This window comes from Curcuma longa, chromosome 4, assembly GCF_044706935.1.
Source record: "Curcuma longa cultivar G26 ecotype Majalengka, Jawa Barat chromosome 4, ITB_CL_G26_1.1, whole genome shotgun sequence".
Classification (NCBI taxonomy): Eukaryota; Viridiplantae; Streptophyta; class Magnoliopsida; order Zingiberales; family Zingiberaceae; genus Curcuma; species Curcuma longa.
In genome coordinates, this window is record NC_133864.1 from 16,049,476 (window position 1) to 16,072,850 (window position 23,375).

Below are 23,375 nucleotides of genomic sequence, written 5' to 3' on the forward strand. Positions count from 1 at the left end.
GGCTCGCGATCGCTTGATAGACGATGGATCGCGAGTCGCGCACGGACACACACGAGGCAGTCGCACAGAATATCAAAATTGTAGTTTCTATATCATCGTCTGTGTAGAAAATCTCTGGTTCTATCATCTAGTCGATCACCCCATCTCCATATTTGGTCTGATTCTTTCATTGTTAACCAGTTTTCGTGATTGTTCTTGATCGTTAACAGTAACTGATATGATGAACATCTTCCTCGTTGCAATATGATCATTCGACCAACCATCGCACCAATTCCTTAGGGCAACTCCAACCAATACCCCAAAACCCAAATTTGGTGTAAAATTTATAACAATTTCCTCCAACCAATACCCCAAAGGACATCACCAAATTTGGTGATGCTACAGTGCATCACCAAATTTGGTGATGCACTGTAGCATCACCAAATTTGGTGATGTCAATTATTTAATTATTTTTTATTATTATATAATATAATTAAATATAAATATAAAAATAAATATAAAATAATATATGTTATTGTATTTAAAAATAAATATAATATATATATTATTAAATATAATAAATAAAAATAAAATTATAATTATTAAATTTTAAAAATTAACTTATTAAATATAATGAAATATTAATTTTAAATATAATAATTATCATAAATTAATTATTAAATTAAAATGTATATCGATAATTAATTATGAATAAATGAATAAGAATAAATAAAATATTCTAAAGAATATTCCTTTTTGGTGTAAAATGGTGTGAGTGGGTTGGAGTTGAAATAGTGTTTGGTGTTGAAATTACACCATTTTGGTGTGAAAATGACACCAAATTTAGTGATGTGGGTTGGAGATGGTCTTAGGGTGCCTGAGTGCCCAAAAAAGAAAGATAGTGCGTGAGTGTCTGATAGAATCATAGCTGTGTGTGCTCGCCACTATTTGTTGCTTCTCCTACAATTCATGCCTCTTTCTTTTTAGACGTGTGGGCTGCGAAGCCTGGAATTTCCTGCAGTGCCAGTGCTGCTCCACCTCCACCTCCATTTCCAAAGGCAAACGAATCATCAAGACTGGCACGCCATGAATGCTCCCACCCTACTTTATGTTTATTTCCGGGGAATAATAATGGAGGATTATATCATAGAGAAATGATCCAATTACAGTATAAACCTTTCTCTACAATAAATGCATGCATAGGTGTTCTATTAGTAAGAAGGATTGCGATCGAGCCTGAAATATCATATTTACTTGCCCATGCCTCTTTTCTTTTGATGCTCGGCCAATCTGGACAGCACTGCGATATCTTAATCCATTCAAAGTTCGAGCGAGTGGAGCAGTGGGCCAATCTGTTGCAGTGAGAAGAGATGTGGGTTGTGGAGGAAATAGGTAGAAGAGAGATGGGAGACATAAAGGCACCAAACTAGCTAGCAGTCACCACCGTGCTTGAGGGGACACTGTCGATTTTCAAGGTAATTATGAAAATAATTTAACCAAAGATTGTAGAAATTAACATGGTGGAAATTTTACGGGTGCATGGAGATCGAGCACAACTACAGTTCGCTGCAGTGACTCCAGCTTTGATTTGTTTAAGACGCCGAAGAACATCTAGGAAACTGAGAAAGGAAGTCTAGATGAATTGCGAGTCCACTTTCGACTCCATTACTGAAAAGAAACAAGGAATGACAGAGAGAGAGCCCACAGTGCCATCTATTGACTCAGTGGTCCAGTTGCATGCGACAATTACAAATCAAAAGAAGAGAAAAGGAGTAAAAGTTGCAGGCAGGCTTGTTAACGAAGCCTGAAATCTTTCTTCTTTCATCTTAATATTACTGCATTATTTGGTTTTGTAAGAGCTCGTGCTCAAAAAGTTCTCTTGTCAGAACGTGATATACGCTCGATGCGGGCGAGGCAGAATGGGGGACACCCTGCGCTATAAAGCGAGGAAGAAACATCAAACATGGAGATATTGTTAGTTTTGTGCTTCTCGGCTTTGGAGCTAGTGCTGGAACTGCGAGTGAGTAGAGCAGAGCCAGGCCATGGGGAATTTCTTTTATTGAAGGGGACAAATGAAAGATACAAGAAGAAGACAAGCACACCGATGCCTGCAGAAACGGACAGCTCTAGAAGAGGGAAGGGATCGCAGCTCCGAAAATCCTCGGCCATGGCTTCTAGCTACAACCTACTCATTTGGTGTTTTCTCCTCGCGCTTGTTTGTCCTGTTGCCTCGGCGGAGGTGGCGGCGGCGGCGGCGGTGCCTGCGGTCAACCGCACACGGCGTCACTGGATCACGGCCCATTTGAAGAGGGTCAACAGACCTGCCGTGAAGACAATCGAGGCAGCTCCTTCTCTGTGCATGTTGGGGTGTTCGTGAGCTGGAGATAACTTTGTTTCTTCTTGTGCATGCAGAGCCCTGATGGTGATGTTATTGACTGCGTTCCTTCTCATCTCCAGCCGTCGTTCGATCATCCCAAGCTCAGAGGACAGAAGCCCTCTGTAATGCTCAAGATTAATTCGTTTGTTTCAGGGAAAACAAAATTTGTTCTTTTGGTATATTGACAGTTAATCGTCCCAGGATCCTCCTGAGAGACCAAGAGGCCACAAATGGAACATCAGTGCAGTAAACGACGTGAGCCTGCAAGCATGGACAGTCTCCGGGGAGTCATGTCCTCAAGGCACGGTGCCGATAAGGAGGACGACGGCGGAAGACATTCTGCGAGCCAGCTCCCTCCGGCGATTCGGAAGGAAGCCGGCGGGTGCGCGCCTCCGCCGGGACTCAACCAGCAACGGCCATGAGGTTCCTCTCTCTCCTTCATCGATCCTTCTCCATTCCTTACACTCACTCACTGAACCATGCCTGTAAAAATTGATTACCCAAGCAGCCATTAACGCGAGTTCAGATCATAGGATTCATTTTTCATATCCATTTTGTCTTGAGTCAATTAATGTATTTTCGTATGCTTCCAAGGCACACCTTCATCCACCTCGTAGTTGATGGTACGTTGTCTTGTCCATGTTAATTGATCTGCAGCATGCTGTTGGCTACGCCATGGGAGATCAGTATTATGGTGCAAAAGCTAGTCTCAGTGTCTGGGAACCGAGAGTGACGATCGGATCAGAGTTCAGCCTGTCACAGATCTGGGTCATCTCTGGCGCCTTTGGCAATGATCTTAACACCATCGAAGCTGGATGGCAGGTAAAATTAACACTCTCTGTTTGAGTTACAAGCTATCTATCTTCAGTTTCCATGCTTCAGAAAAGAAAAGAATTGTCTCTAGTCTTTGTCTGATTGCTTGATCAAACTGCTACCACTGCCTGTTCTTGACATTTATAATTAACTCTCAGGTAAGTCCTCAGCTATATGGAGACAGCAGGCCCAGATTTTTCACATACTGGACTGTAAGCAATTACTATCAAGCATGTTCTTTGACACAGTTGGTATGATTACAACGATGAGATGCTTAATTTGTTATGCAGACCGATGCATATCAAGAGACGGGTTGCTACAATCTCTTGTGCTCAGGCTTCGTACAGACAGACAGTAGAATAGCCATTGGAGCAGCTATTTCACCAATCTCAGCCTCAAACGGCGGCCAATTCGACATCGATCTTCTGGTGTGGAAGGTAACAATTCTCTTCCGGATGAAACTCACATTAATTCTGCAAGCATTGATTGAATGGGTAATCGAATTACAGGACCCAAAGCATGGGCACTGGTGGCTAGAATTGGGGTCGGGGTTGCTGGTGGGCTACTGGCCGGCGTTCCTGTTCAGTCACCTGGCGGAGCACGCGAACATGGTGCAGTTCGGAGGAGAGATTGTGAACACGCAGTCGTCCGGTTTCCACACGTCGACGCAGATGGGCAGCGGGCACTTCGCGCAGGAAGGCTTCCGCAGAGCTGCTTACTTCCGCAACCTGCAACTGGTGGACTGGGACAACAGCTTGATCCCCATGGCCAACCTCCGGCTCTTGGCTGACCACCCCGATTGCTACAGCATTCAAGGAGGCATGAACAGGGTTTGGGGGAACTATTTCTACTACGGAGGGCCAGGGAGGAACGTGAGGTGCCCTTAGAGATTAATGGTTCTATATCGACATGTATTTTTGTTCTTATTCTTTCTTTTGTTCTTGAAAACAAAAAAAGAAGAAGAAAAATTATTGGGTGTTTTAAGAGACAAAATCTTCTCTTCTTTTTTTGTTTTCTTGTTGTGCTTATAGAAGAGTGTTCTTGGATCGCTCCGTTCTGTAAATTGCAAAGGGAATTAAACCACTTGAGATTACATATTCTGTTCTTCTTATCATCATCGATCGACACTACTGTTACTGGTACAAGGTGAATATGGCGGATGATGCTAGTCCAGATCATGTTCCTTGCCTTTCCACCTGCAATATCATGAACTCTCCATGGTTGAATGGTCATTGCTCAAAAAGGTTCCTTTTTTTCTTCCTTCTACTGTAGGATTTTGTTTCCAACTGTAAATTTCTTGAAATGAAATGCAATTACCTACTTCGAGTCGCATGATCTTCTTCTTCCTCGAGCAGTTAGAAAGGCTGCTCTCGGCTTTAGCCAACAACAGAATGCATGTGGGTGGGGGCATCATCACTCCATGATTGAGATCTCTAGCTAATTAGTCTTGCTCATTCCGTCTCAAAGATACTGCTACAGAACTAGACTCATCTTTTCCTCCTTTTTGCAACAAAAGCTGCAGAAATCAATCGCTAAGTGTTTCTCAGATCGCGGAAAGCATGTCCGAAGGCAGATGGACGGTGCTTGGCCCCTTCTCCTCCTCCTCCTCCTCCTTCCTCTGCATAAAGCGATCGAAGCTAAAGAAAGACCTCCTTTGAATCCTCCATTGCAGTATCTTTGAAATGCATGCAGCTTTTGTTTTCTCATCCAAAGCTGGCGGCAACATGCATGTCTGCTTTCTTTCTCGTCAGTCACTTGCAGTTTGATTTATACTTGAAATTGGAGGCAAATTAACGGCACCATCCTGTATTCTTGTCTCAAAAGATACGAGCAACTAATACATTTTGTGACCAAGGAGAAAAGTCATTTATCTTCCAGTTAATCTGCTCTTACACTGTCATCATAGGAAGACCTGCCTGACTTACATGTTCAAGAGAGAGAGAGAGGTGCCACTGTCATTACCTGGACACCTTGAAGCCTTGCCTTATAGAAGAGGCAGAGTTGTAATGTGGCAGAGACGAACGCAATCAATCAACCCTCAGTAAAAACATCATCTCTACCCTTTGAAATATAATTTTTCTGCTTGATCAGGCTTTTGGTGATTCAAGAACATCCTTGAGGTTCGGTTTCTAAAGAGGAATTTAAAGTGGAGTAGATTTACGTGTTTCTTCTTCTTGGAAGTACCAAGCTGATGGGGTTTCCACATCTTGATCACCACTGCCATGAAGAGCTTCGTGGTCTCCCTTATTTAGCCACGGCTCCAGCTGCTTTCTACGATCTAGCAAACAACGAGATACTGTAAGTTTCTTCCACTTCAATTCTCATACTGATCATGGATATATGGAATTAATTTTTGTGCAGGAACTGGGGCGATACCCTATCAAATGCCTATGGCAGAGAATTGCTGCTGTCCAGCCACGGAGACTGGAGTTTAAACCATGAGGCACCATCACCTATAAGCTCACAGCTTATTCAAGAGATAGGGTTTCAGTGGCCTGCCAACAAGGAACAGCTGCTACAAGAAGAACACCAGCTGATCATACTGGAGAATGTGAAGGAGGAGTTGCTGGGCCTTCGGCCTCTGCCGCCGACGAACTTGTCAGAAAGCTCAAGCTTCGACGCATACGGCTGCATGGCGGCATTGGCAACTCCAGCGTTGCTGGAGCCGCCGTCGACGTCCTTGGACATGGATCTTCCGGCGTTGCAACTGTTGCCTTCCGGCTTTGATCGCCATCTGCAGGAGTCAATTCTTCCGGGCTCATTTTTCCTGCACCAAAAGGTGTGCGCATGCTCTCCGTTAGAACAAATTCACAAACCATGAATTTGTGAATGCTCTAGTAGGAGATTTCTCATTTTCTTACTGAATACATGAATGATCTTTCTATAAAGCTACTGCTCGTTGTCTCTTTAATTAGTTTGCTAGCCAACACCCTGTCCTAATGCTGCTCCCTGTTGCATGCTTTGGAGCTGCAGTCTGTAATCAGTGGAGCAACAGCAGAAAATAGACGATGCAGTTCTTCCAGAAAGCCTCGGTTTGAGCACCGCTCTTCCATCTCTCCTTTAAAGGTCAAACATATTTAACACTAAATGCAGTTTTTAGCTCTTTGAGCAAACTAAATGTTGTCGAATCTGATCAGATAAGAAAGGAGAAACTGGGCGACAGGATCGCAGCATTACAGCAGATGGTGGCACCATTTGGCAAGGTAATCTATCGTTTATTTAAATTGATAATCTTCCAAGCTTGTAAGTTCGTCATGAGTTTAATTTCTTCATGCAGACTGACACAGCTTCAGTGTTAATGGAGGCGATTGGTTACATCAAGTTTCTCCTAGACCAAGTAGAGGTGATGATAATACATGTTTTTATTACTACTGTGTTAATTAATAACTGTGTATCTATGCATCTTCCAGAATTTAACTGAAAAATACATGAGATTATCTGGAAATAAAAGATCAAGGACAGTATTGCAAGAGGTAACAGTCAAACTATATATTCAATACAATAACTCCAGCTCATTATATCCTTTTTTTTTTTACAAGGCACTGAAGGGGAAGGAGAGTTTTGAGCCCAAGGGAGGTTTGAGGAGCAGAGGACTTTGTTTGGTGCCTTTGTCATGCACTTCATACATCGTTTCTGAAGAAACTGATTGAATCTCTATCTATATTGTTTCTGAAGAGTGTTAGGTCATGGTTCCTTCATGTTCTAGTCCCTATCTTAATGAGTTTCTTCCTGCATATCATCCATTTTTCACTTGAAGTTTGGGTTCGATGAAGCAAATTTGTTCACATCGTAGTTAAGAAATACAGAAACCAATCGAAAAGTCCCTAGTATTTAATACACAAATCCGTCGCTACGTAGTTGCTCGCCATTAGATCACAGATTGATCACCAGCCTCTGCAAATAAATAAATAAATACGAGAGGGAAAAGAAACAGAGACGAGATACACAGACGGGAGAATTGAAGTTGCCAACCTTTCCCCGGGACGATGATGACTGGAGCTGCTTTACAGTGGCGGGAACAGAAGTCACTGACGCTTCCATGCAGCACCCTGCCACAGAGAAATGAGAGCTTTGAGCACTGATCCACGAATTGATGATTCAAGATGATTAAGAACACAGAATTTAGTCTGTTTCCTGATCGCCGGATTTGAAGGTTTGATGACAAAACAATATCAGGAGACGCATTAAAGCAAGCATGAGCTAGGCACTTTGAAATGCCATGGAATACCGTTGGACGACACCCCGGCCACGGGTTCCCATGACGACCGCCGCCGGCTTGATTCTCTCTGCTTCCCGGCATATCACCTTCCCGGCGTCACCTTCCACGATACGAGCCTTCGATCTCACCTGCAACCGCCATTACTGTCAAATTTTCACCTAGCTAAGATACAAATAACGAAATCGATGGGAACATCAGTTACCAGAGCCACTTTGAACGCCTCGACGGCGAGCGTCTCCATTAGCTCCTGAGTGGTCTCGTACAGCAGCTCGTTCTTCGTGCCTGCGAAGGTTTAGAACAGGTTTGGGTGAGAATAAACAAGGAAGGAAGACGATGAGTGAAGTAATTGACAGCGAAACAGCACTGGGGACGGCGTGGACGAGGTGGAGGGTGTCGGCGAGGCGGCAGAGGTGGGCGAGGGCCCAGTGGAGGGCGTGGCGGCTGTTGGGGCCGTGGTCGACTGCGACGAGGATGTCCCGGCCGCGCCGCCGTTCGCCGGTCTCGCGGTCCAGCTCCACGGGGTCCTGCACGATGGGGATCAGCGACGGCAGCACCACCTCCCTCCAGCCGTACTCCTCCACCTCCTCATCCAACGTCTCCATGAGGCGGTCGATCGGAAGAACGGGAAGGAGAGGAACCCTAGCGAACGTGTGGTCGTTGCCGAGTCAAATCCCGTTTGGACTCTATAACCTTTTTTTTTCCTATCTTTTTCTTAAAGAGACTAAAACAAACACGTTTTTTGTGAGCCAAACTCTGAAAAAATATCCTATTATGCTGCTACTTTTCGTGCGTGGTTTGATAATTCAATGCTAATAATTGAGGCAGTAATAATAAGGGGCATTTGATTCAGAATTATTATTGATAATTTTATTATCTCAATGATACTTTTATTTAGTTTAGTTTGTGATCAATTGCAAGTAATGTAGTATCACATCAGTAAATAAATTATAATTTGAAATATAATTATCTCAGTAGTTTAAGATTTTTTATGATTTCAAAGATTTATGAAAATTTTTTCTATGATTACATTCTGAATTTAAAACCGAATTAATTGAAACATATCATAAACCTATTTAAAATTAAACTAATTAATTTAATAAATTTCAATTTAAATATTCATAAATTTAAAAAAGATAATTTATTTTAAATTTTAAAAAATAAAATTAATAAATTATATTGATTATAATAAATTATTTTATTAAAATAATAAGTGTAATGAATTATTTTATTAAAAAATATATAAATTTATTTTAAAATTTAAAAAATAAAATTAATGAATTATATTTATTAATTTAATAAATTATTTTATTAAAATAAAATTAATAAATTATATTTATTAATTTAATAAATTATTTTATTATTATAATTATTTTAATAAATTATTTTATTTAAATATAAATAAATTTATTTTAAATTTTAAAAAGTAAAATTAATGAATTATAATTATTAATTTAATAAATTATTTTATTAAAATAATTATTTAATATAAATTTATTTTAAATTTTAAAAATTATAACTAAATTATATTTATTTTTAATGTATTATTAATTTATTATCATCATTAATGTTATTAATTTAAGTTATTATAAAAAAATAAATTTAATTAAAGATAATATAATAAATATTAAATTAATTATATTTTATTCTTTTTAAATAAATTAATTAATCAAACATATTCTAATAATTATTCTAATAATTGGACATCTAATGACGCAGAAGGTACGATATGATAGTTTTTCAAAATAATAAGACTTGTCCCGGGGCAATGGTGCAATGATAGGACATCCGAGTTGTGACTCAGGAACCCGCAGTTCGATCCCCAACTACGACATATTTGCAGGAATTTTCCTCCAAATGGGGAACGCAATTAAAAGATGTTGGGCATCTGGATTGGCCGCCGTCAGGGCTGAGCATTCGGTTAAAATCGAACCGAACCGAATAAATCGAAAACCGAATAAACCGAATTTTTTCAAACCAATCGAACCGACCGAATTTTTTCAATATAAACCGAACCGATATTTTATCGGTTAATTCGGTTTTTAACTGAATTTTTTAAATATTATAAAAATTTTATTAATTAATTAGGGATTTATAAATTTAGTTATTTAAAATTTATAAATTATTTTTTAAAATTTGAATAATTCGGTTTAATCGAATAATAAACTTTAAAATCGAAACCGAACCGAATTAACCGATTTTTATAGAAAAAATAACCGAATTTCTGAAATAATCGAACCGAATTTTTTAATTCGGTCGGTTCGGTCGGTTTATTCGGTTTAACCGAATTGTTGCTCACCCCTAGCCGCCGTATGCGCTTCCCGATTTACCCTGGTGGTCGGTAGGAAACTTCCGTGGGATCGGACCGGCCATCCCCAGGGATTGAGTACATAAGACTGACTGGGATTTATCATTTTTTTTAAAATAAGAAGACTTGAAAATAATAATTATTTTATAATATTTTATCATTACAAAATTTTATATTTTATTAATTATATTATATTATTGTGAATCAAGATCCTAATTCCCCGCGGTGAGGAGGTGACTTCACCGCGACCTCGCGGCGAGACCTCGACCACGACCACGGCGAGCTCGCCGCCCACCACCATCAATTTTCTGTCGTGGATGGCGGCGGTCTCATCGTCGATGGGGAGGCCACATTGTATCCCATTGATGGCCTGCTCCATCAGAAAATGAAATACGAACAAGAAACGGCAGTATAATTAAACTTAAACAAATATAAAAATCATAGATCACCTTTTGATGTCTTCGGATCGGAGCTTACCCAGAAGAGGGCATCTTTGTTCATCGTCGAGTATCTTAGCAGGGGAGGCGCCGGGTCGATCGGAACCCACAGGTCTCTTTGCCGCATCAGAGAGCTTCGTTTCGGAGGAAGCAGCAGCATCTCCTCTCCATACGAGACTGCGCTTTTGGCGTTCGGATCCGGAGCAGAAGGGGGTTGCTCGTCACGGAGGAAGCGGCTAGATCGGCGATTGCATCGATCCGATCGGCACCGGCGGCTTCTGATACATCCTCTTATTGCGAAGGAGAGGCACAAACGATCGCATCGATCTCCACGGAAAAGCGATTTAGAGGATCAGCGCAAGAAGAACGGAGATCGATTTAGAGGATGAGCGGAAGAGGAAGCAGAGAAGGGAGATGCGGAGGAGAGAAAGGATGTAATATTTTAATAGAAAAAAACAATGATGAATATTTTAAAATTATTAATTATTTGAAACAGACATTAGGCAATAATAATCCATAATTAATGAGTGGATCTACGGAGTTAAGCATATTTTTATGAAGTCCAGAAAGAAATATATAATTGTGTATATTGTTAATTAGATATATTTTTCGTTTAATATAATTAACTCAATATTATCCCATGATAACCACATAAACACTCAAATAAGTTATAGTAGATTTTTCATTCATTTGGTTATTTAAGTAATTAATTTGTGAAAATATATCTAGAAAATATAAAATGTGCTTGATCTGAAATATTTTTAATAGAAAAAATGTTAGTGATATTTAAGTAATTTGTGTAAATGTATATGGAAAATATAAAATATTAGCACAATAATTGATAAATGATCTCCATGTTAAATTATATTAAATAGCAATTCTCTCCTTACAATGGTGTAACGGTAGAACATTCAGATTGTGACTCAGGGATCCACAGTTCCATCCCCAACTATGGCGTATTTGTAAGAATTTTCTTCCAAATGGGAAACGCAATCAAAGGATGCTGGGCATCTAGATTAGCCGCCGTATGTGCTTCCCGATTTACCCTGGTGATCTTTCCGATTTACTCTGGTGGTTGGTAGGACACTTCCGTAGGATCTTGATGGTTAGATTGATAAATGACTGAGATTTATCATTTTTTAAATAGCAATTCTCTCGAGTGCATTAAAACATCTCCTTTTGAGTTTGAACCATCTTAATTAGTCAAATTTTAGTTTTAAATCGAGTGTTTAAATTCAGAATTGGTCATCAATTCTTCTAATCATAGTGAAACATAATTCTCTATTTTTCATATGTATAACTGAATAGGAGATCTTTTTTTTTTTAAACAATATTTTTGAAAGGGTAAATTGAAATGTAACTTGCATTTAAAATCACTATTAAATAGATTTATATTAATTTTTAAAGTATACAAATTAATTTGCACATCAAACACGAGGATGCGCCGTACCGATTCCGCCGTAGAAATTAGAAAATGATCATATTTCTTCATTTTTTAAAATTTTTTTTTTAAAAAATTTTTGTGATCGAATACCAAAATACGAACAAATCTTGTTATGTATTAAATCTTCACACATTCAAATAAACAAGCTAAGAGACCACAAGAAGTAATGTTTGACCTTTTCTCGCAGACTGTTTTTGGTCGACGTAGAAATCCACCATGCAGCCTGCTTTGTTGACCGACGTTGCAGCATGGAAATCTCCTCCACGTCAACGCCGGCACTCTGCGGTTGTTTGCAGCGCGGTGTCGCGCGTGCTCCGCCATCGCCTCTCTTCCAGTGGTCCAAGTCCAACGCCACCGCGCTCCTCTCTTCGTATATAAAGACTCTCGCTCGATCGTCTCATCGCAGGGAAAGCCAAAGACGACCTCAAGTAGTTGATCTTTACTAGGCACGAGCAGAGAAATTAAGCGAGGGTTAACGAGAGATCAGAGATCATGGAGGGTCTTTGCCAGCTCCCTACTGCTTCGAGGGGCCTGATCAGCGCCCGCCGGAGCTCGGCCGCTGTGAGGATGAGCAATGGCGGCGCAAGCTTCGGCCAGGGGAGCCAGACGCTTGCCATTCGATCGCAGAGCAAGAGGCGTGCCAGGATTTCTCTCAGAGCGACGCAATCTCCACAAGTCGAGCTGAAAAAGGGTTCCGATCAGCTGCCAGCCATCACGGTACTGCGCCATGATCTGAAATTGGACTCTGCCTTGCACACGCGCATGCGTTTTTCTTCTAACAGTTAGATTGTAAGCTTTCAGGTGGAGAAGGATGAGGCGAAGAACGAGAGGTGGGAGACGCTGGTGAAAGAAATCAAAGAGATCTTCCGGTTGATGGACGACGGCGAGACGAACGCCTCGGCTTACGACACCGCGTGGGTGGCGAGGATTCCGTCCACAGAGGACTCGAGCAAGCCCCACTTCCCGCAGACTATCGATTGGATTCTCAAGAACCAGTTGGAAGACGGCTCCTGGGGCGAGCCCACGTACTACCTCGTCTTCGATCGATTGGTCTGCACTCTGGCGTGCGTTCTCGCACTGAAAACATGGAATATAGCAGAAGACCAAATCGAGAAAGGTACTGATACTGATCGACTTGATATTAATTACTTTGGCGTCTCAAATTGATCGTCGATCGATCTGCGACTTCATCTTGCAGGTCTGAATTACCTGAAGAACCATGTGGATGAAATAGAGACGGCGAGCGAGAGCCTGATCACTAGCGGGTTCGAGATTGCGTTCCCTTCCATGTTGAACGAAGCCAAGAGTATGGGAATCGATCTTCCTTATGATCGTCCATCCGTTCAAAAAATTATCAAATTTAGGGAAAAGAAGATGAGCAGGTAATCGATCGATCATAGTAACCAAATATATATATATAACCGCCGGCAAAGAAATTAAGTCAAATTGAATGCTTACAAGCTACAACTCTGTGGCAGAATCCCAGTGCAGGTGATGCATTCAGTGCACACGACGCTGTTATACACGCTAGAAGCCTTGCAGGAGGTTGTGCAATGGGACAAAATTCTCAAGCTTCAGTCTGCAGACGGGAGCTTCCTCAGCTCTGCTTCTTCCACCGCTGCTGTCTACATGAATACTGGCGACAAGAAATGCCTTGAGTTCTTGCAATCTGTACTGAACAGATTTGGAGATAACTGTAAGTTTGCCGCATCACAGTTCTCTTAATTCGACTGCTTTACTTATAAATTGATTCATTCAACGTGGTGAACAGTGCCCTGCCAGTACCCGATCGACCTTTTCGAGCGCATCTGGGCTGTCGATACGATCGCAAGGCTTGGGATCGACCATCTCTTCAAGAAGGAGATCATCGACACTCTTGATTATGTTTACAAGTATGACCTGCAGTACACGAGCATTTCATTTCAGATTCAAACAATTAGACTAAACCAACCTCGAGCTAAATTAAAAATTCGTGTTTGAACAGATATTCTGGGAAAGAAGGTGTATCTTGGGGCAGAGACAACACAGTTCCTGACGTCGACGATACGTGCATGGCCCTTCGTTTGATGAGGCTGTATGGTTATCCTGTCTCCTCAGATATGATCGAGTTCTTCAGAGACGACGATGGCAATTTCATATGCTTCCCGGGCCAAACGCATCGTGGAGTCTCAGACATGTTCAACTTGTACCGCTTCTCCCAAGTCGCCTTCCCCGGCGAGAAGATACTGAAAGAAGCCAATGCCTTTGTGGAGGCATACTTGAAGGACTGCGTGAAGAACAACAAAGTGGACGACAAGTGGTCCTGCAAGAAGGCACTGGGCAAGGAGGTTGCTCGTGGCTTGGAGTACCCGTGGAGGAGGAGCTTCCCCAGGCTTGATGCCAGGGAATACCTTGACCACTACGGAGACAACGATGTCTGGCTCGCCAAGACCATTTACCTGTGAGTGATTGTTCTTCTTCCATCTTCATTGATTGATTACTCTGAGAATTTAGCTGATTATTATTGTGCCTTCGATTTTAGGATATACAACGTGACGAATCCAAAATACTTAGAACTTGCGAAGTTGGAGTTCAACAGGCTGCAAGCAATATACGAGAAGGAGATCGCCTCCATTGTAGAGTATGTCGAGCTTGCTTCTGCTTCCTCACTGATGTCAACTTTTGGGGTTTTGAAGTTGTTAAAACCCTAATGTATATATATGATTTAACAGATGGTGGAATCGCTGTGGACTGGAAGCCACCTCTCTGTCTCCGGAGCAGCTTCACTTTGCCATCGCTTCTACTCTGCCTGAGCCGGAGTACGCAACGAGCAGGATTGCCTACACCAAATCCAACTCCATCGAAAACGTTCTCGTAGATCTGTTTTACAAACATGAATCCACCGAGGACTTGAAGAATCTATGCCGAGCAGTCGAAGAGTAAGTAGTAGGAATTATGCTTCCCTTTCTGACTATTTAATTTGATCACTGAGTGAGGTTGTAATTTGATTGCAGGTGGAATCCCTCGCTGGCTCTTTCACTTCCAGCTCAGTTGAAAACAACATTCAATGTTTTGTATGAGACTCTGAATGAACTAGCAGAGGAAGCCAGTAAAGTCCAAGGGAAGGATGTGTTCCCCTACTTCCATGAACTCGTAAGTGCCTACTGTCGGAAGAATTTTACAGAGCACTTCGATTCGTAGCTTTTTGTTCGAGTAAAATAACTGAAATAAAATGATGATGACAGAGGAGGAAGCAAATGGAGATGTACATGAAACTCAGGGAGACTAAATTGGGAGGACAAAGCGTGGAGTCATTGAAGGACTACATCGAGCATGGTAAAACCGAACTGGGCGTGGCCGTCAGATTGCTACCTTCCGTGTTTCTGATGGGAGAGCGTCTCAAGGATCTGGATCTGCTTTGCTTGAACGAGAACTCCAGGATCCAGGAGAAGCTCTCAGTGTTCTTGAGACTCTACATCGATCTCCAAATGCACAAGGTACGTGCGACTTCGAATGTAATCGAACTGAATGGATGGTGTTACGTCGAATTCCGATCATGATTCGCGCGCGTCTCTGGCTGCAGAACTCGCTGGCGCAGGGTGGGCCGAACGCGGTGGCGTTGAGCATGGAGGAGGGCAAGCGGAGGGAGGAGGAAGCGTTGGGCGACGTGGAGGCGCAGATGGAGGCGGCGTTCGACGAGTTGGTGCACGAGAGCCTGAAGCCGAGCTTGGTGCCTCGCAGCTGCCGGAAACTGATGTTTGAGCACGCCCGGATCACGCAGTTCTTCCTGCACGACGACTTCACCTCGCCGGCGCACGGCCAGAAGATCGCGGAGGCCATGGAGCGGTTCCGCACGCCCGTTCCGATCGACCGTACTGCGTGAAACGGAACAATAAATTTAATTTAATTTAATTTAATTGTTTTTTTTTGGAAAAAAAAATATATATATGGAAATAAGGCCATGAGATTGAGGCCGAGAATTCTATTATATATTTCGATGCCGTTGCAATTACGGTGTCGAATTTTCAAATCGAAACAAACATTTTCTGGTTTGTATTAAATCATAATATAATATTGCGAATCTTTATTGCTAATCTTTATAATAGAATGAGTGGATGACTTAGTTCAAACTTCTTTAATGTCTTAATTGTTGGTGATATTGACCGGGCTTCAGGTCTATCGTTCACGTGTTTAAAGATTTCAGAGCAAAATGTAGATCTTTGAGAGAATAATAAGTTTTTCAACGTAGCTTTTTTATTTACCTCTTTATATATGGTCGTGAGATCGATCGTGTGAGATCGTTGGGATGACAGATTTCACCTTTTGTTGAAAAAAATAATAAATTTTTATGTTATTGATATGGCATATTAGGGACAATAAGAAAACTCATTTAGAGCTCTAGATCATTAGAGATGTTTAAAGTTTAAACAAGAATAATTTGATTCTTGTGAAAATGTGATCAGTAGATATGGTTCTTTTGACTTGGTTAAAAAGTTTAAACAATAATAAATTGATTCTTTTCCTAATCGGGTATTAAATCAATATCCAAGGGTATCTTCAATGGTTAAACTTTTTTTAAAATTCTTAATACATCACATCAAATATATAAAAAAACCTCCCGAGAAATCATAAATCTCATTATTAATTCATTACTAGCTCTATCCACATAATTAATTAAAAAACTAATTTTAAATTTTCATTAATATTAATGGTCAAAGATTTTTTGTTCAACCTTCTTTTTCACAAATCTCTTTAAGATTAAAAAATGAAGATGCCCTGAGTGAATAAGTTCTTTTAAAGATTGATTAGGTTTGACTTGATCTAAGAAATATTTTAGTGAGAAAATTAACATATAGCAATTATACAAATGAGCTAATTAATGTTTTAGGTCTTCTGTTTTTTGATTGGGCTTACAAACATTGCTATTCTTCCACACTCGGTCCATAAACTTATCATTCATTCATTGGGCTTTCTTCTTTCTCTTTCTCTTTCTCTCTATGCCAACATTTATGTATGTTTTTGGACAAAAATTAAAATTAAGATTATTAAAATAATATCTAAAATGTTAATCAAAATTACTTCTATTTAAATTAATATCATAGATCAACTCTAATAAAAACTATTAGTAATTTTAATTAAACAATATGAAGTAATTTTAACTAAAGTTTTCAATAAATAGGATACTATTTTTTTAAAAAGGAAAATATCAGAATGAAATTTAAAAAATCCTTTCAATGACAAAAATAAATAAATAAAGGATATCTATTTGTATTTTTCTCAATATACAGAGAACTTTGGTGTGGGCATGCGATCGCAAATAAATAAATTAGCATGTGAAATATGTGATCATTTTTTTCAACAAATAAATCTCTCAAAAATGTTTTTCAGGAATGAATCTCAAAAGTCCAACCGTTGACTTCAAACCTAAAAAAGGAAGCCATCGATTGCCTGGTAGTTCACGGCGGTTGGTGCGCGCGCAATCTGCGAGATGAACGATCCACCTGATGCCTTCTCCATCTTCTCTTTTACTCCAACTCGCAAGTGGTGGCGGTAGGTGCAGTTTGAACATTTCAGTTTTCCAGTTTTCATAATTATATACATAAAAAATAAAATTAAAAAAAAAACTTTTGGATGGTTTCGCAGAGGAAGGAAGGAAGAAAGATCCATGCAGCCTCGAATATAAAATTCTATATTTCCCTGATCAGCCTCAGGCAGAGGATCTATAAGAAGGCGAAGGTTTCCTCAATTATACGTGCACCAACAGCCTTGTTGATTTAGCCAATTTTAATTTGGTTACCTCCATCCGATCGATGGCGGACACGGGAGCTTTCCGGCGAGCGCCTCCGGCAGACGGCCCTGCCACCGTCCTCGCCATCGGCACGGCCAATCCCTCCCATTTCGTGGACCAGATGCAGTACCCTGACTACTACTTCCGCATCACCAACGCGGAGGAGAAGACAGAGCTCAAACAGAAGTTCAAGCGGATTTGTAAGTCGATCGATCGATAGCACTTCAATTCATCTGGTTATCATCGGATTATATTGCTGATTGATTGATTTAGGTGAGAAGTCGACGATCAGGAAGAGGCACATGTGCTTGACGGAGGAGATCCTGAAGGAGAACCCGAGTCTGTGCGCGTACATGGCGCCGTCCTTTGACGCGCGCCAGGGGATCGTGCTCGAGGAGGTGCCGCGGCTGGCGAAGGAGGCCGCCGATAAGGCCATCAAGGAGTGGGGCCGCCCCGTCTCCGACGTCACTCACCTCGTTTTCTGCTCCGCCGCCGGCGTTGACCTCCCGGGCGTGGACTACCGCCTCATCCAGCTTCTGGGCCTGCCGGCGCGCGTGCGCCGCGTGATGCTCTACAACGTGGGGTGCCACGCCGGCGGCACCGCGCTGCGCGTGGCCAAAGACCTGGCGGAGAACAACAAGGGCGCGCGCGTGCTGGTGGTGTGCTCCGAGCTCAACGTCATGTTCTTCCGCGGCCCCGACGACCACCACTTCGAGAACCTGATCGGGCAGGCTCTGTTTGGCGACGGCGCCGCCGCGCTCATCGTCGGAGCCGACCCGGAGGAGGCGGAAAGACCGATCTACGAGGTGGCCTCGGCGACCCAGGTAGTTCTTCAGTTCCGTACGTCTTCAAACAAGGATTGATCTTCATTACTCGAACTGACTGGTATGCCGATTATTACCTCTAATTAACAGGTGATGCTGCCGGAGAGCGAGGAGATGGTCGGAGGACACCTGCGGGAGATCGGCCTGACGTTCCACCTGGCGAGCAAGCTGCCGGCGGTGGTGGGCAGCAACATCGAGCGGTGCCTGGAGGCGGCGTTCGGGCCGCAGGCAGGGGTACCGGACTGGAACGAGCTGTTCTGGATCGTGCACCCGGGCGGGCGGGCGATCATAGACCAGGTAGAGTCGAGGGCCGGGTTGGCGGCCGACAAACTGGCGGCGACCAGGTACGTGCTGAGGGAGTACGGCAACATGCAGAGCGCCTCGGTACTGTTCATCATGGACGAGATGAGAAAGCGGTCGGCGGCGGAGGGCTGCGCCACCACCGGCCAGGGCTGCCAGTGGGGGGTGCTCTTCGGCTTCGGCCCCGGACTCAGCGTCGAGACCGTCGTGCTCCGCAGCGTCCCCATCAATTAGTTAATTACTCTGTAACGATAATTAATTACCGTAAAAACAGCTTTACCAATATCGATCGTGATTAATTTTGTTCAATAAAAGTTTATTAAAATTGCAATCGCAACTATTATAATTCTCCGGCCAGCCGTTAATTTTGAGACGCGCTGTTAATTCCTTAAATAAAATTAAAAATAAAAGTTTGATATATATATATATATAATATTCTATATATAATAACATTTTAACTGAGTTTCTGTCGTAATTGATCGTTGCTGAATAAAACATCTTTTTTTAAAGAAAAAAAAACAAAATAGAAATGCAAATTTTGTTCACCGACCAAATTTATATACCCACCCTTTGAATTCTTGTGGGGGTCCAGTGAGTTGGTTAATTCAGGTGTTTCATTGAATATTTAATTTATAATTAATGAATCTAAGAATTATTAGAGCATTTGCAACGCTAAAGGCGTTATAACACCTCCATCTCATCAAAACGCTGGGGTCCACTGCCACATCTGTGTTATAATATGTTACATTTTTCACCTCACAACGCATTTAACGTTAATACGGGTCCCAGTTGTCGTGGTCGATCAGCCGGTCGACCACCATGTGTGGTTCTGAAATCCAACGGCTAAAGGGTCAACCACCATCAAGGTGGTCGACCACTGGTCGACCACCATGTGGTGGTCGACCAGCTAATCGACCACCAGCTCGTGGTCGATCAGCTGATCGACCACCACATTGTGGTCGACCAGCTGATCGACTACCTCCTACCGCAGAACTACGTAAAAAATTTTTATATTAAAATAAAAATTAATTTAATATATCAATGGAGCCCACCACATTCGTTAAAATGCGTTCAAGACTCTGAACGCGTTAAAAACTTTTAACGTGCCGCAATGCGGCCGCCGTTCATCCGAGGCGTTATAACGCCTTTTAACACGGCGTTGCGGATACTCTTAATGTATATCCATCCGTGAACCGTCCGGTATCTAGTATAGATGCACACGGATAACTCCCTGATGCACGTGATAATATTTTACTATATCATATCGCATAGAGTTGACAACTAAAAATAGTATCTCGGGCACAATATAAGTGGCCTTCGGGATATAATTGAATTGGCTACGATTAAACAGAGTTGTTGAAGTGGACACAATCGAATCTCGATGAAGCCGAAGTAATACACTTTTCTGTTGTGATCAACTGCAATTTCTCAATTTATCTCTTTATAGATTGTCATGGGATCGATTGCGTGGGACTACTGGGATAGCGGATTCCTTTTTTTTTTTTTGGTTAAAGTTGGGGACAATGTAAATGGTAAGGCATTATTGACAAAAATAAAAATATCTGTAATCAATTCTCAATCAAAGCATATAAAATTTTTAAAAAAAATTTACTTCTTAGATTTATCTTAATATTCGATAAAAAAAGTTAATAGGTAGAATTAATTTATTTAAAGGATTAGATACTGAATTATTAATAAAATATAAAATATAAGTTTATAATGGTAAAGTATTTTTAAATAGAACGGAGCTATCATTGGCTATAGTCCAGTCTCAACGTGCAGATAAGAAGTATGTATTAAATGTTGTAATAAAATAAATAAATGAATGAATCAGAACTGAATTAAATCCAAATTGAAATCGAACACAATCCTTCATGTTAGACATAGATATCAAAAACATGTTCATCGAAATCTAAATTGATTTGATCAAATTATGATCGAATTAAATTTAATTAATTAAAAATAATTCAATTTTTTTATTATTTTTTTTTACGTAAGCTGTCTCGCTTAATTTCACTACCTCACGCAAACTTTCAGACGATGACTTCTTTTTATTCTCCTTCGTTCTCCCTTTTGCAAAATTCTTACCGTCCTCTTTTGACCATTTTATTTGTCATTTTTCAGTCTACCAACAACCATTTTATTTGACCGGATCAAAAAGCTCGATCTCGATCTGGGTTGGTGTGTCAGAAAAACAGAGCGAGTCGTCGAGTGTGGTCAACTTCTATGTTCCATTCCACTGAGAGATCATCGTGCTCTTTCTTGGGGCCAGCTGGCACGCGCATAGTCAATTAGTTAGTCAACGGTCTTGGGTTTGTGGGTTGGTGGGTCGAGTCGATCGACGAGGATACGAGGAAGTAGGTTTCATTATCGTGGCTTCCCCCACTTGCCAACTCTGACCCAAGTGTTCTTTCCTTTTTCAGTTATCCACCAACTTCCAGGCGTGACCAATGAGTTTCCATAGATCAGCACGTGCAGAATATTTACGTGTTTAAATTAAAGAAAATGATAGTGATCGATATATTTGTTAATTTGTTTGCAGTTGTTGAGTCTGCTTCTAGAGGAGCAATAGATAGTACGTGTAGCTCTCAAGATATGACTGAGTTGATTACGATAAAATAGACTTGTAAAAGAAAAGTTAATACGTGATATATATCGGTTTAATCCTCATGGCCTATAATGCGTAAAAGTCACAAGTATGAAGGTGTCCAAATGGACTCAGACGTTATCGAGTTGTTATCGAAAGGTTTCTCAATAATTAGAAAGCTTCAAATAATTCGAAAACAAGATCTAATATTGATGTGTACAGCAATTTAACAAAAAGAAACGAACTTCTACAGGGATCACAATCCTATATATAACTTTGCATGATCAGTTAATAACGAAAAATAGATTAACGGATTTTTATACATAAAATTCATATCTATCAATTAAATTCACAATAATAATTATATTCCACTTGTTATAATAAAATTCATATCTATCAATTAAATTCACAATAATAATTATATTCCACTTGTTATAATAAAATTCATATCTATCAATTAAATTCACAATAATAATTATATTCCACTTGTTATAACTTTAACATGTAAGTGCATCTAATTATGAAGAATCAAATCAGGCTTAGATCCATTTGATGCATGCAGTCCAATGTCGATCTGTGTATCATGAGATCCAAAGTATATATATTACCCTTTTACATTGCAATAAGATTTAAGATTGAGATTAACAAGGGAATTAACATTAATTGTTATTAATCTTTTGAATAACATGAGTATATATGTATATATATATTGCTGACCAAGAACAGGACGTGATCAAGAAATTAAGATGACGAAAGGGAGCAGAGGGGAGGTGACGGACAACCTCAGCTCGAACGTATGTATACATCTGATCTGATAATAACTGTAATTAATTTAATCGATTATTATTTTGGCATTAAACAGCTTTTAATTATTTATGCATGCATGTTGGGCGGTAAGGCGCCGGAATAAGCTACAGAGGGACGCTGCGAAGCACCAGCGTCTCGATGGACAGCCCTGGGCCGAACGCGCAGAGCACGCCCCACTTCAGGCCGTCGCCGGTGGTCGCCGCGCCCTCCGCCACCGCCCGCTTCCTCACGTCGTCCATCACGAACAGAACGGTGGCGCTCATCATGTTCCCGAACTCGCTGAAGACGTGCCTCGACGACTGCAGCTTCCCCTGTTCCAGGCCCAGCTTGGCCTCGACGGCGTCCATGATGCCCCAGTTCCCCGGGTGGGCCACCCAGAACACGTCGTTCCAGTCGGAGATCCCCAGCGGCTTCAACGCCTCGCCGAGGCACGTCTCCAAGTTGTTGGCTATCAGCCCCGGCAGCTGGTGCGCGAAATGGAAGGTCAGCCCGATCTGCTTCAGCTGCCCGCCGACCGCCATCTGGGTCTCCGGCACCGTGAACGGAAACGCCGCCATGATCTCGAAGATCGGCTTCTCGACGCCCTGGACGGGGTCGGCCCCGACGACGAGCGCCGCCGCTCCGTCGCCGAACGCGACCTGGGCCGCGAGGCTCTGGAAGTCGCGCTCTTCGGGACCGCGGAAGATGAGCGTGTTGACCTCGCAGGCGACGACGAGGACGCGGGCGCTCCGGTTATTCTCGGCGATGTCCTTGGCGATGCGGAGCGTCTGCGCGCCGATGTGGCAGGCCTGGTTGTAAAGCATGATGCGGTTGACGGAGAAGGAGAGACCGAGAAGTTTGGCGAGGCGGTAATCAGCTCCAGGCATATCGACGCCGCTGGTGGAGCAGAAAACCAAGTGGGTGATCTCCGACAAGGGCCGTCCCCACTCCTTGATGGCCTTGACGGCGGCCTCCTTGGCCAGGCGAGGCACCTCCTCCACCACGACATCCTGCCGCTCGTCGAAGGAAGTGTCCATGTACGAGCACATCCCTGGTTTCTCCTTCAGCAGCTCCTCCGTCAGGTGCATATAACGCTTCTTGATCATGCTCCTGTCACCTGCACAAATAGCACGCAACACGATTAGCGTAACAACAAATTAAGAATCATCAGTATGCGACGACGACGACGACGGGATGAATTGTATTACAGAGACGGCGGAACTTCTGCTTGAGCTCCGGCTTGTGGTCGGCACCGGTGACCCGGAAATAGAAGTCTGGGTAAGCGCTCTGTTCGTAGAGGTTGGGAGGGTTGGCGGTGCCGATGGCCATGACGGTGGCTGGGCCTTGAGCCCTTTGGGGCTTGGGGAAAGCATCGACGTAGTTGGAGGCCATGGAGGGGAAAGCGAAACTGGTTGCTGCACAAGCAAGCGTCGATGCTCGGAGGGATGGGAATGGGATGCCTTGCACTCAGGTAGAGGATTGGATTAATATACAGGCCGCAGCTGGCCGACCGGCCGGTCTGTTGTAGTATTGCCGG

General features: G+C 42.1%; 6 protein-coding genes across 7 annotated transcripts; 4 read left to right on the plus strand and 2 right to left on the minus strand.

Annotated features, from left to right (window-relative positions):
• Positions 1 to 1,788: 1,788 nt before the first annotated feature.
• On the plus strand, positions 1,789 to 4,262 carry LOC141826170 (protein neprosin-like). Its single transcript, XM_074713415.1, has 7 exons — positions 1,789 to 2,320; positions 2,392 to 2,478; positions 2,558 to 2,779; positions 3,014 to 3,178; positions 3,328 to 3,381; positions 3,460 to 3,606; positions 3,679 to 4,262. The coding sequence occupies exons 1-7, from the start codon at positions 1,943 to 1,945 to the stop codon at positions 4,054 to 4,056; spliced, it is 1,431 nt and encodes a 476-aa protein (XP_074569516.1). The 5' UTR covers positions 1,789 to 1,942; the 3' UTR covers positions 4,057 to 4,262.
• Positions 4,263 to 5,360: 1,098 nt separating this feature from the next.
• Positions 5,361 to 6,819, plus strand: LOC141826172 (transcription factor bHLH110-like). Its single transcript, XM_074713417.1, has 7 exons — positions 5,361 to 5,467; positions 5,531 to 5,948; positions 6,116 to 6,235; positions 6,307 to 6,372; positions 6,447 to 6,512; positions 6,580 to 6,648; positions 6,709 to 6,819. The coding sequence occupies exons 1-7, from the start codon at positions 5,361 to 5,363 to the stop codon at positions 6,817 to 6,819; spliced, it is 957 nt and encodes a 318-aa protein (XP_074569518.1).
• Positions 6,820 to 6,937: 118 nt separating this feature from the next.
• On the minus strand, positions 6,938 to 10,319 carry LOC141826173 (uncharacterized). Of its 2 annotated transcripts, none has more exons than XM_074713419.1 (5): positions 10,143 to 10,319; positions 7,591 to 7,670; positions 7,398 to 7,516; positions 7,142 to 7,218; positions 6,938 to 7,063 (listed from the first exon to the last, which is right to left on the minus strand). In XM_074713419.1, the coding sequence occupies exons 1-5, from the start codon at positions 10,288 to 10,290 to the stop codon at positions 7,038 to 7,040; spliced, it is 450 nt and encodes a 149-aa protein (XP_074569520.1). In that variant the 5' UTR covers positions 10,291 to 10,319; the 3' UTR covers positions 6,938 to 7,037. The 2 variants fall into 2 exon arrangements, with proteins under 2 accessions (XP_074569520.1, XP_074569519.1); XM_074713418.1 differs by lacking the exon at positions 10,143 to 10,319 and adding an exon at positions 7,753 to 8,087.
• A 1,672-nt stretch (positions 10,320 to 11,991) lies between these two features.
• LOC141828082 (bifunctional levopimaradiene synthase, chloroplastic-like) lies at positions 11,992 to 15,605 on the plus strand. The gene is made up of 11 exons (XM_074715441.1): positions 11,992 to 12,291; positions 12,376 to 12,691; positions 12,773 to 12,956; positions 13,053 to 13,270; positions 13,346 to 13,466; positions 13,559 to 14,014; positions 14,096 to 14,194; positions 14,286 to 14,492; positions 14,568 to 14,706; positions 14,799 to 15,050; positions 15,137 to 15,605. Exons 1-11 carry the CDS (start codon positions 12,067 to 12,069, stop codon positions 15,434 to 15,436), a joined length of 2,517 nt encoding a protein of 838 aa, XP_074571542.1. The 5' UTR covers positions 11,992 to 12,066; the 3' UTR covers positions 15,437 to 15,605.
• Positions 15,606 to 17,290: 1,685 nt separating this feature from the next.
• On the plus strand, positions 17,291 to 18,802 carry LOC141826873 (phenylpropanoylacetyl-CoA synthase-like). The gene is made up of 3 exons (XM_074714187.1): positions 17,291 to 17,541; positions 17,615 to 18,165; positions 18,256 to 18,802. Exons 1-3 carry the CDS (start codon positions 17,364 to 17,366, stop codon positions 18,697 to 18,699), a joined length of 1,173 nt encoding a protein of 390 aa, XP_074570288.1. The 5' UTR covers positions 17,291 to 17,363; the 3' UTR covers positions 18,700 to 18,802.
• A 3,062-nt stretch (positions 18,803 to 21,864) lies between these two features.
• LOC141826840 (curcumin synthase 3-like) lies at positions 21,865 to 23,293 on the minus strand. The gene is made up of 2 exons (XM_074714154.1): positions 23,047 to 23,293; positions 21,865 to 22,955 (listed from the first exon to the last, which is right to left on the minus strand). Exons 1-2 carry the CDS (start codon positions 23,228 to 23,230, stop codon positions 21,964 to 21,966), a joined length of 1,176 nt encoding a protein of 391 aa, XP_074570255.1. The 5' UTR covers positions 23,231 to 23,293; the 3' UTR covers positions 21,865 to 21,963.
• Between the last annotated feature and the right edge of the window lie 82 nt (positions 23,294 to 23,375).

What these genes read in the sequence shown, in the direction of transcription:
- LOC141826170 (XM_074713415.1), top strand. Translation starts at nt 1,943, where the DNA reads ATGGAGATATTGTTAGTTTTGTGCTTCTCGGCTTTGGAGCTAGTGCTG. An exon ending in TCAGAGGACAGAAGCCCTCT is followed by an intron (nt 2,479 to 2,557) that starts GTAATGCTCAAG and finishes TAATCGTCCCAG; the next exon opens with GATCCTCCTGAGAGACCAAG. An exon ending in CCATCGAAGCTGGATGGCAG is followed by an intron (nt 3,179 to 3,327) that starts GTAAAATTAACA and finishes ATTAACTCTCAG; the next exon opens with GTAAGTCCTCAGCTATATGG.
- LOC141826172 (XM_074713417.1), top strand. Translation starts at nt 5,361, where the DNA reads ATGGGGTTTCCACATCTTGATCACCACTGCCATGAAGAGCTTCGTGGT. An exon ending in CTAGCAAACAACGAGATACT is followed by an intron (nt 5,468 to 5,530) that starts GTAAGTTTCTTC and finishes ATTTTTGTGCAG; the next exon opens with GAACTGGGGCGATACCCTAT. An exon ending in CTTCCATCTCTCCTTTAAAG is followed by an intron (nt 6,236 to 6,306) that starts GTCAAACATATT and finishes GAATCTGATCAG; the next exon opens with ATAAGAAAGGAGAAACTGGG.
- LOC141826173 (XM_074713418.1), bottom strand. Translation starts at nt 7,990, where the DNA reads ATGGAGACGTTGGATGAGGAGGTGGAGGAGTACGGCTGGAGGGAGGTG. An exon ending in AGGCGTTCAAAGTGGCTCTG is followed by an intron (nt 7,517 to 7,590) that starts GTAACTGATGTT and finishes TGGCGGTTGCAG; the next exon opens with GTGAGATCGAAGGCTCGTAT. An exon ending in CATCATCGTCCCGGGGAAAG is followed by an intron (nt 7,064 to 7,141) that starts GTTGGCAACTTC and finishes ATTTATTTGCAG; the next exon opens with AGGCTGGTGATCAATCTGTG.
- LOC141828082 (XM_074715441.1), top strand. Translation starts at nt 12,067, where the DNA reads ATGGAGGGTCTTTGCCAGCTCCCTACTGCTTCGAGGGGCCTGATCAGC. An exon ending in ATCAGCTGCCAGCCATCACG is followed by an intron (nt 12,292 to 12,375) that starts GTACTGCGCCAT and finishes GTAAGCTTTCAG; the next exon opens with GTGGAGAAGGATGAGGCGAA. An exon ending in ACTCTTGATTATGTTTACAA is followed by an intron (nt 13,467 to 13,558) that starts GTATGACCTGCA and finishes GTGTTTGAACAG; the next exon opens with ATATTCTGGGAAAGAAGGTG.
- LOC141826873 (XM_074714187.1), top strand. Translation starts at nt 17,364, where the DNA reads ATGGCGGACACGGGAGCTTTCCGGCGAGCGCCTCCGGCAGACGGCCCT. An exon ending in ACAGAAGTTCAAGCGGATTT is followed by an intron (nt 17,542 to 17,614) that starts GTAAGTCGATCG and finishes TGATTGATTTAG; the next exon opens with GTGAGAAGTCGACGATCAGG. An exon ending in AGGTGGCCTCGGCGACCCAG is followed by an intron (nt 18,166 to 18,255) that starts GTAGTTCTTCAG and finishes TCTAATTAACAG; the next exon opens with GTGATGCTGCCGGAGAGCGA.
- LOC141826840 (XM_074714154.1), bottom strand. Translation starts at nt 23,230, where the DNA reads ATGGCCTCCAACTACGTCGATGCTTTCCCCAAGCCCCAAAGGGCTCAA. An exon ending in GCAGAAGTTCCGCCGTCTCT is followed by an intron (nt 22,956 to 23,046) that starts GTAATACAATTC and finishes CTATTTGTGCAG; the next exon opens with GTGACAGGAGCATGATCAAG.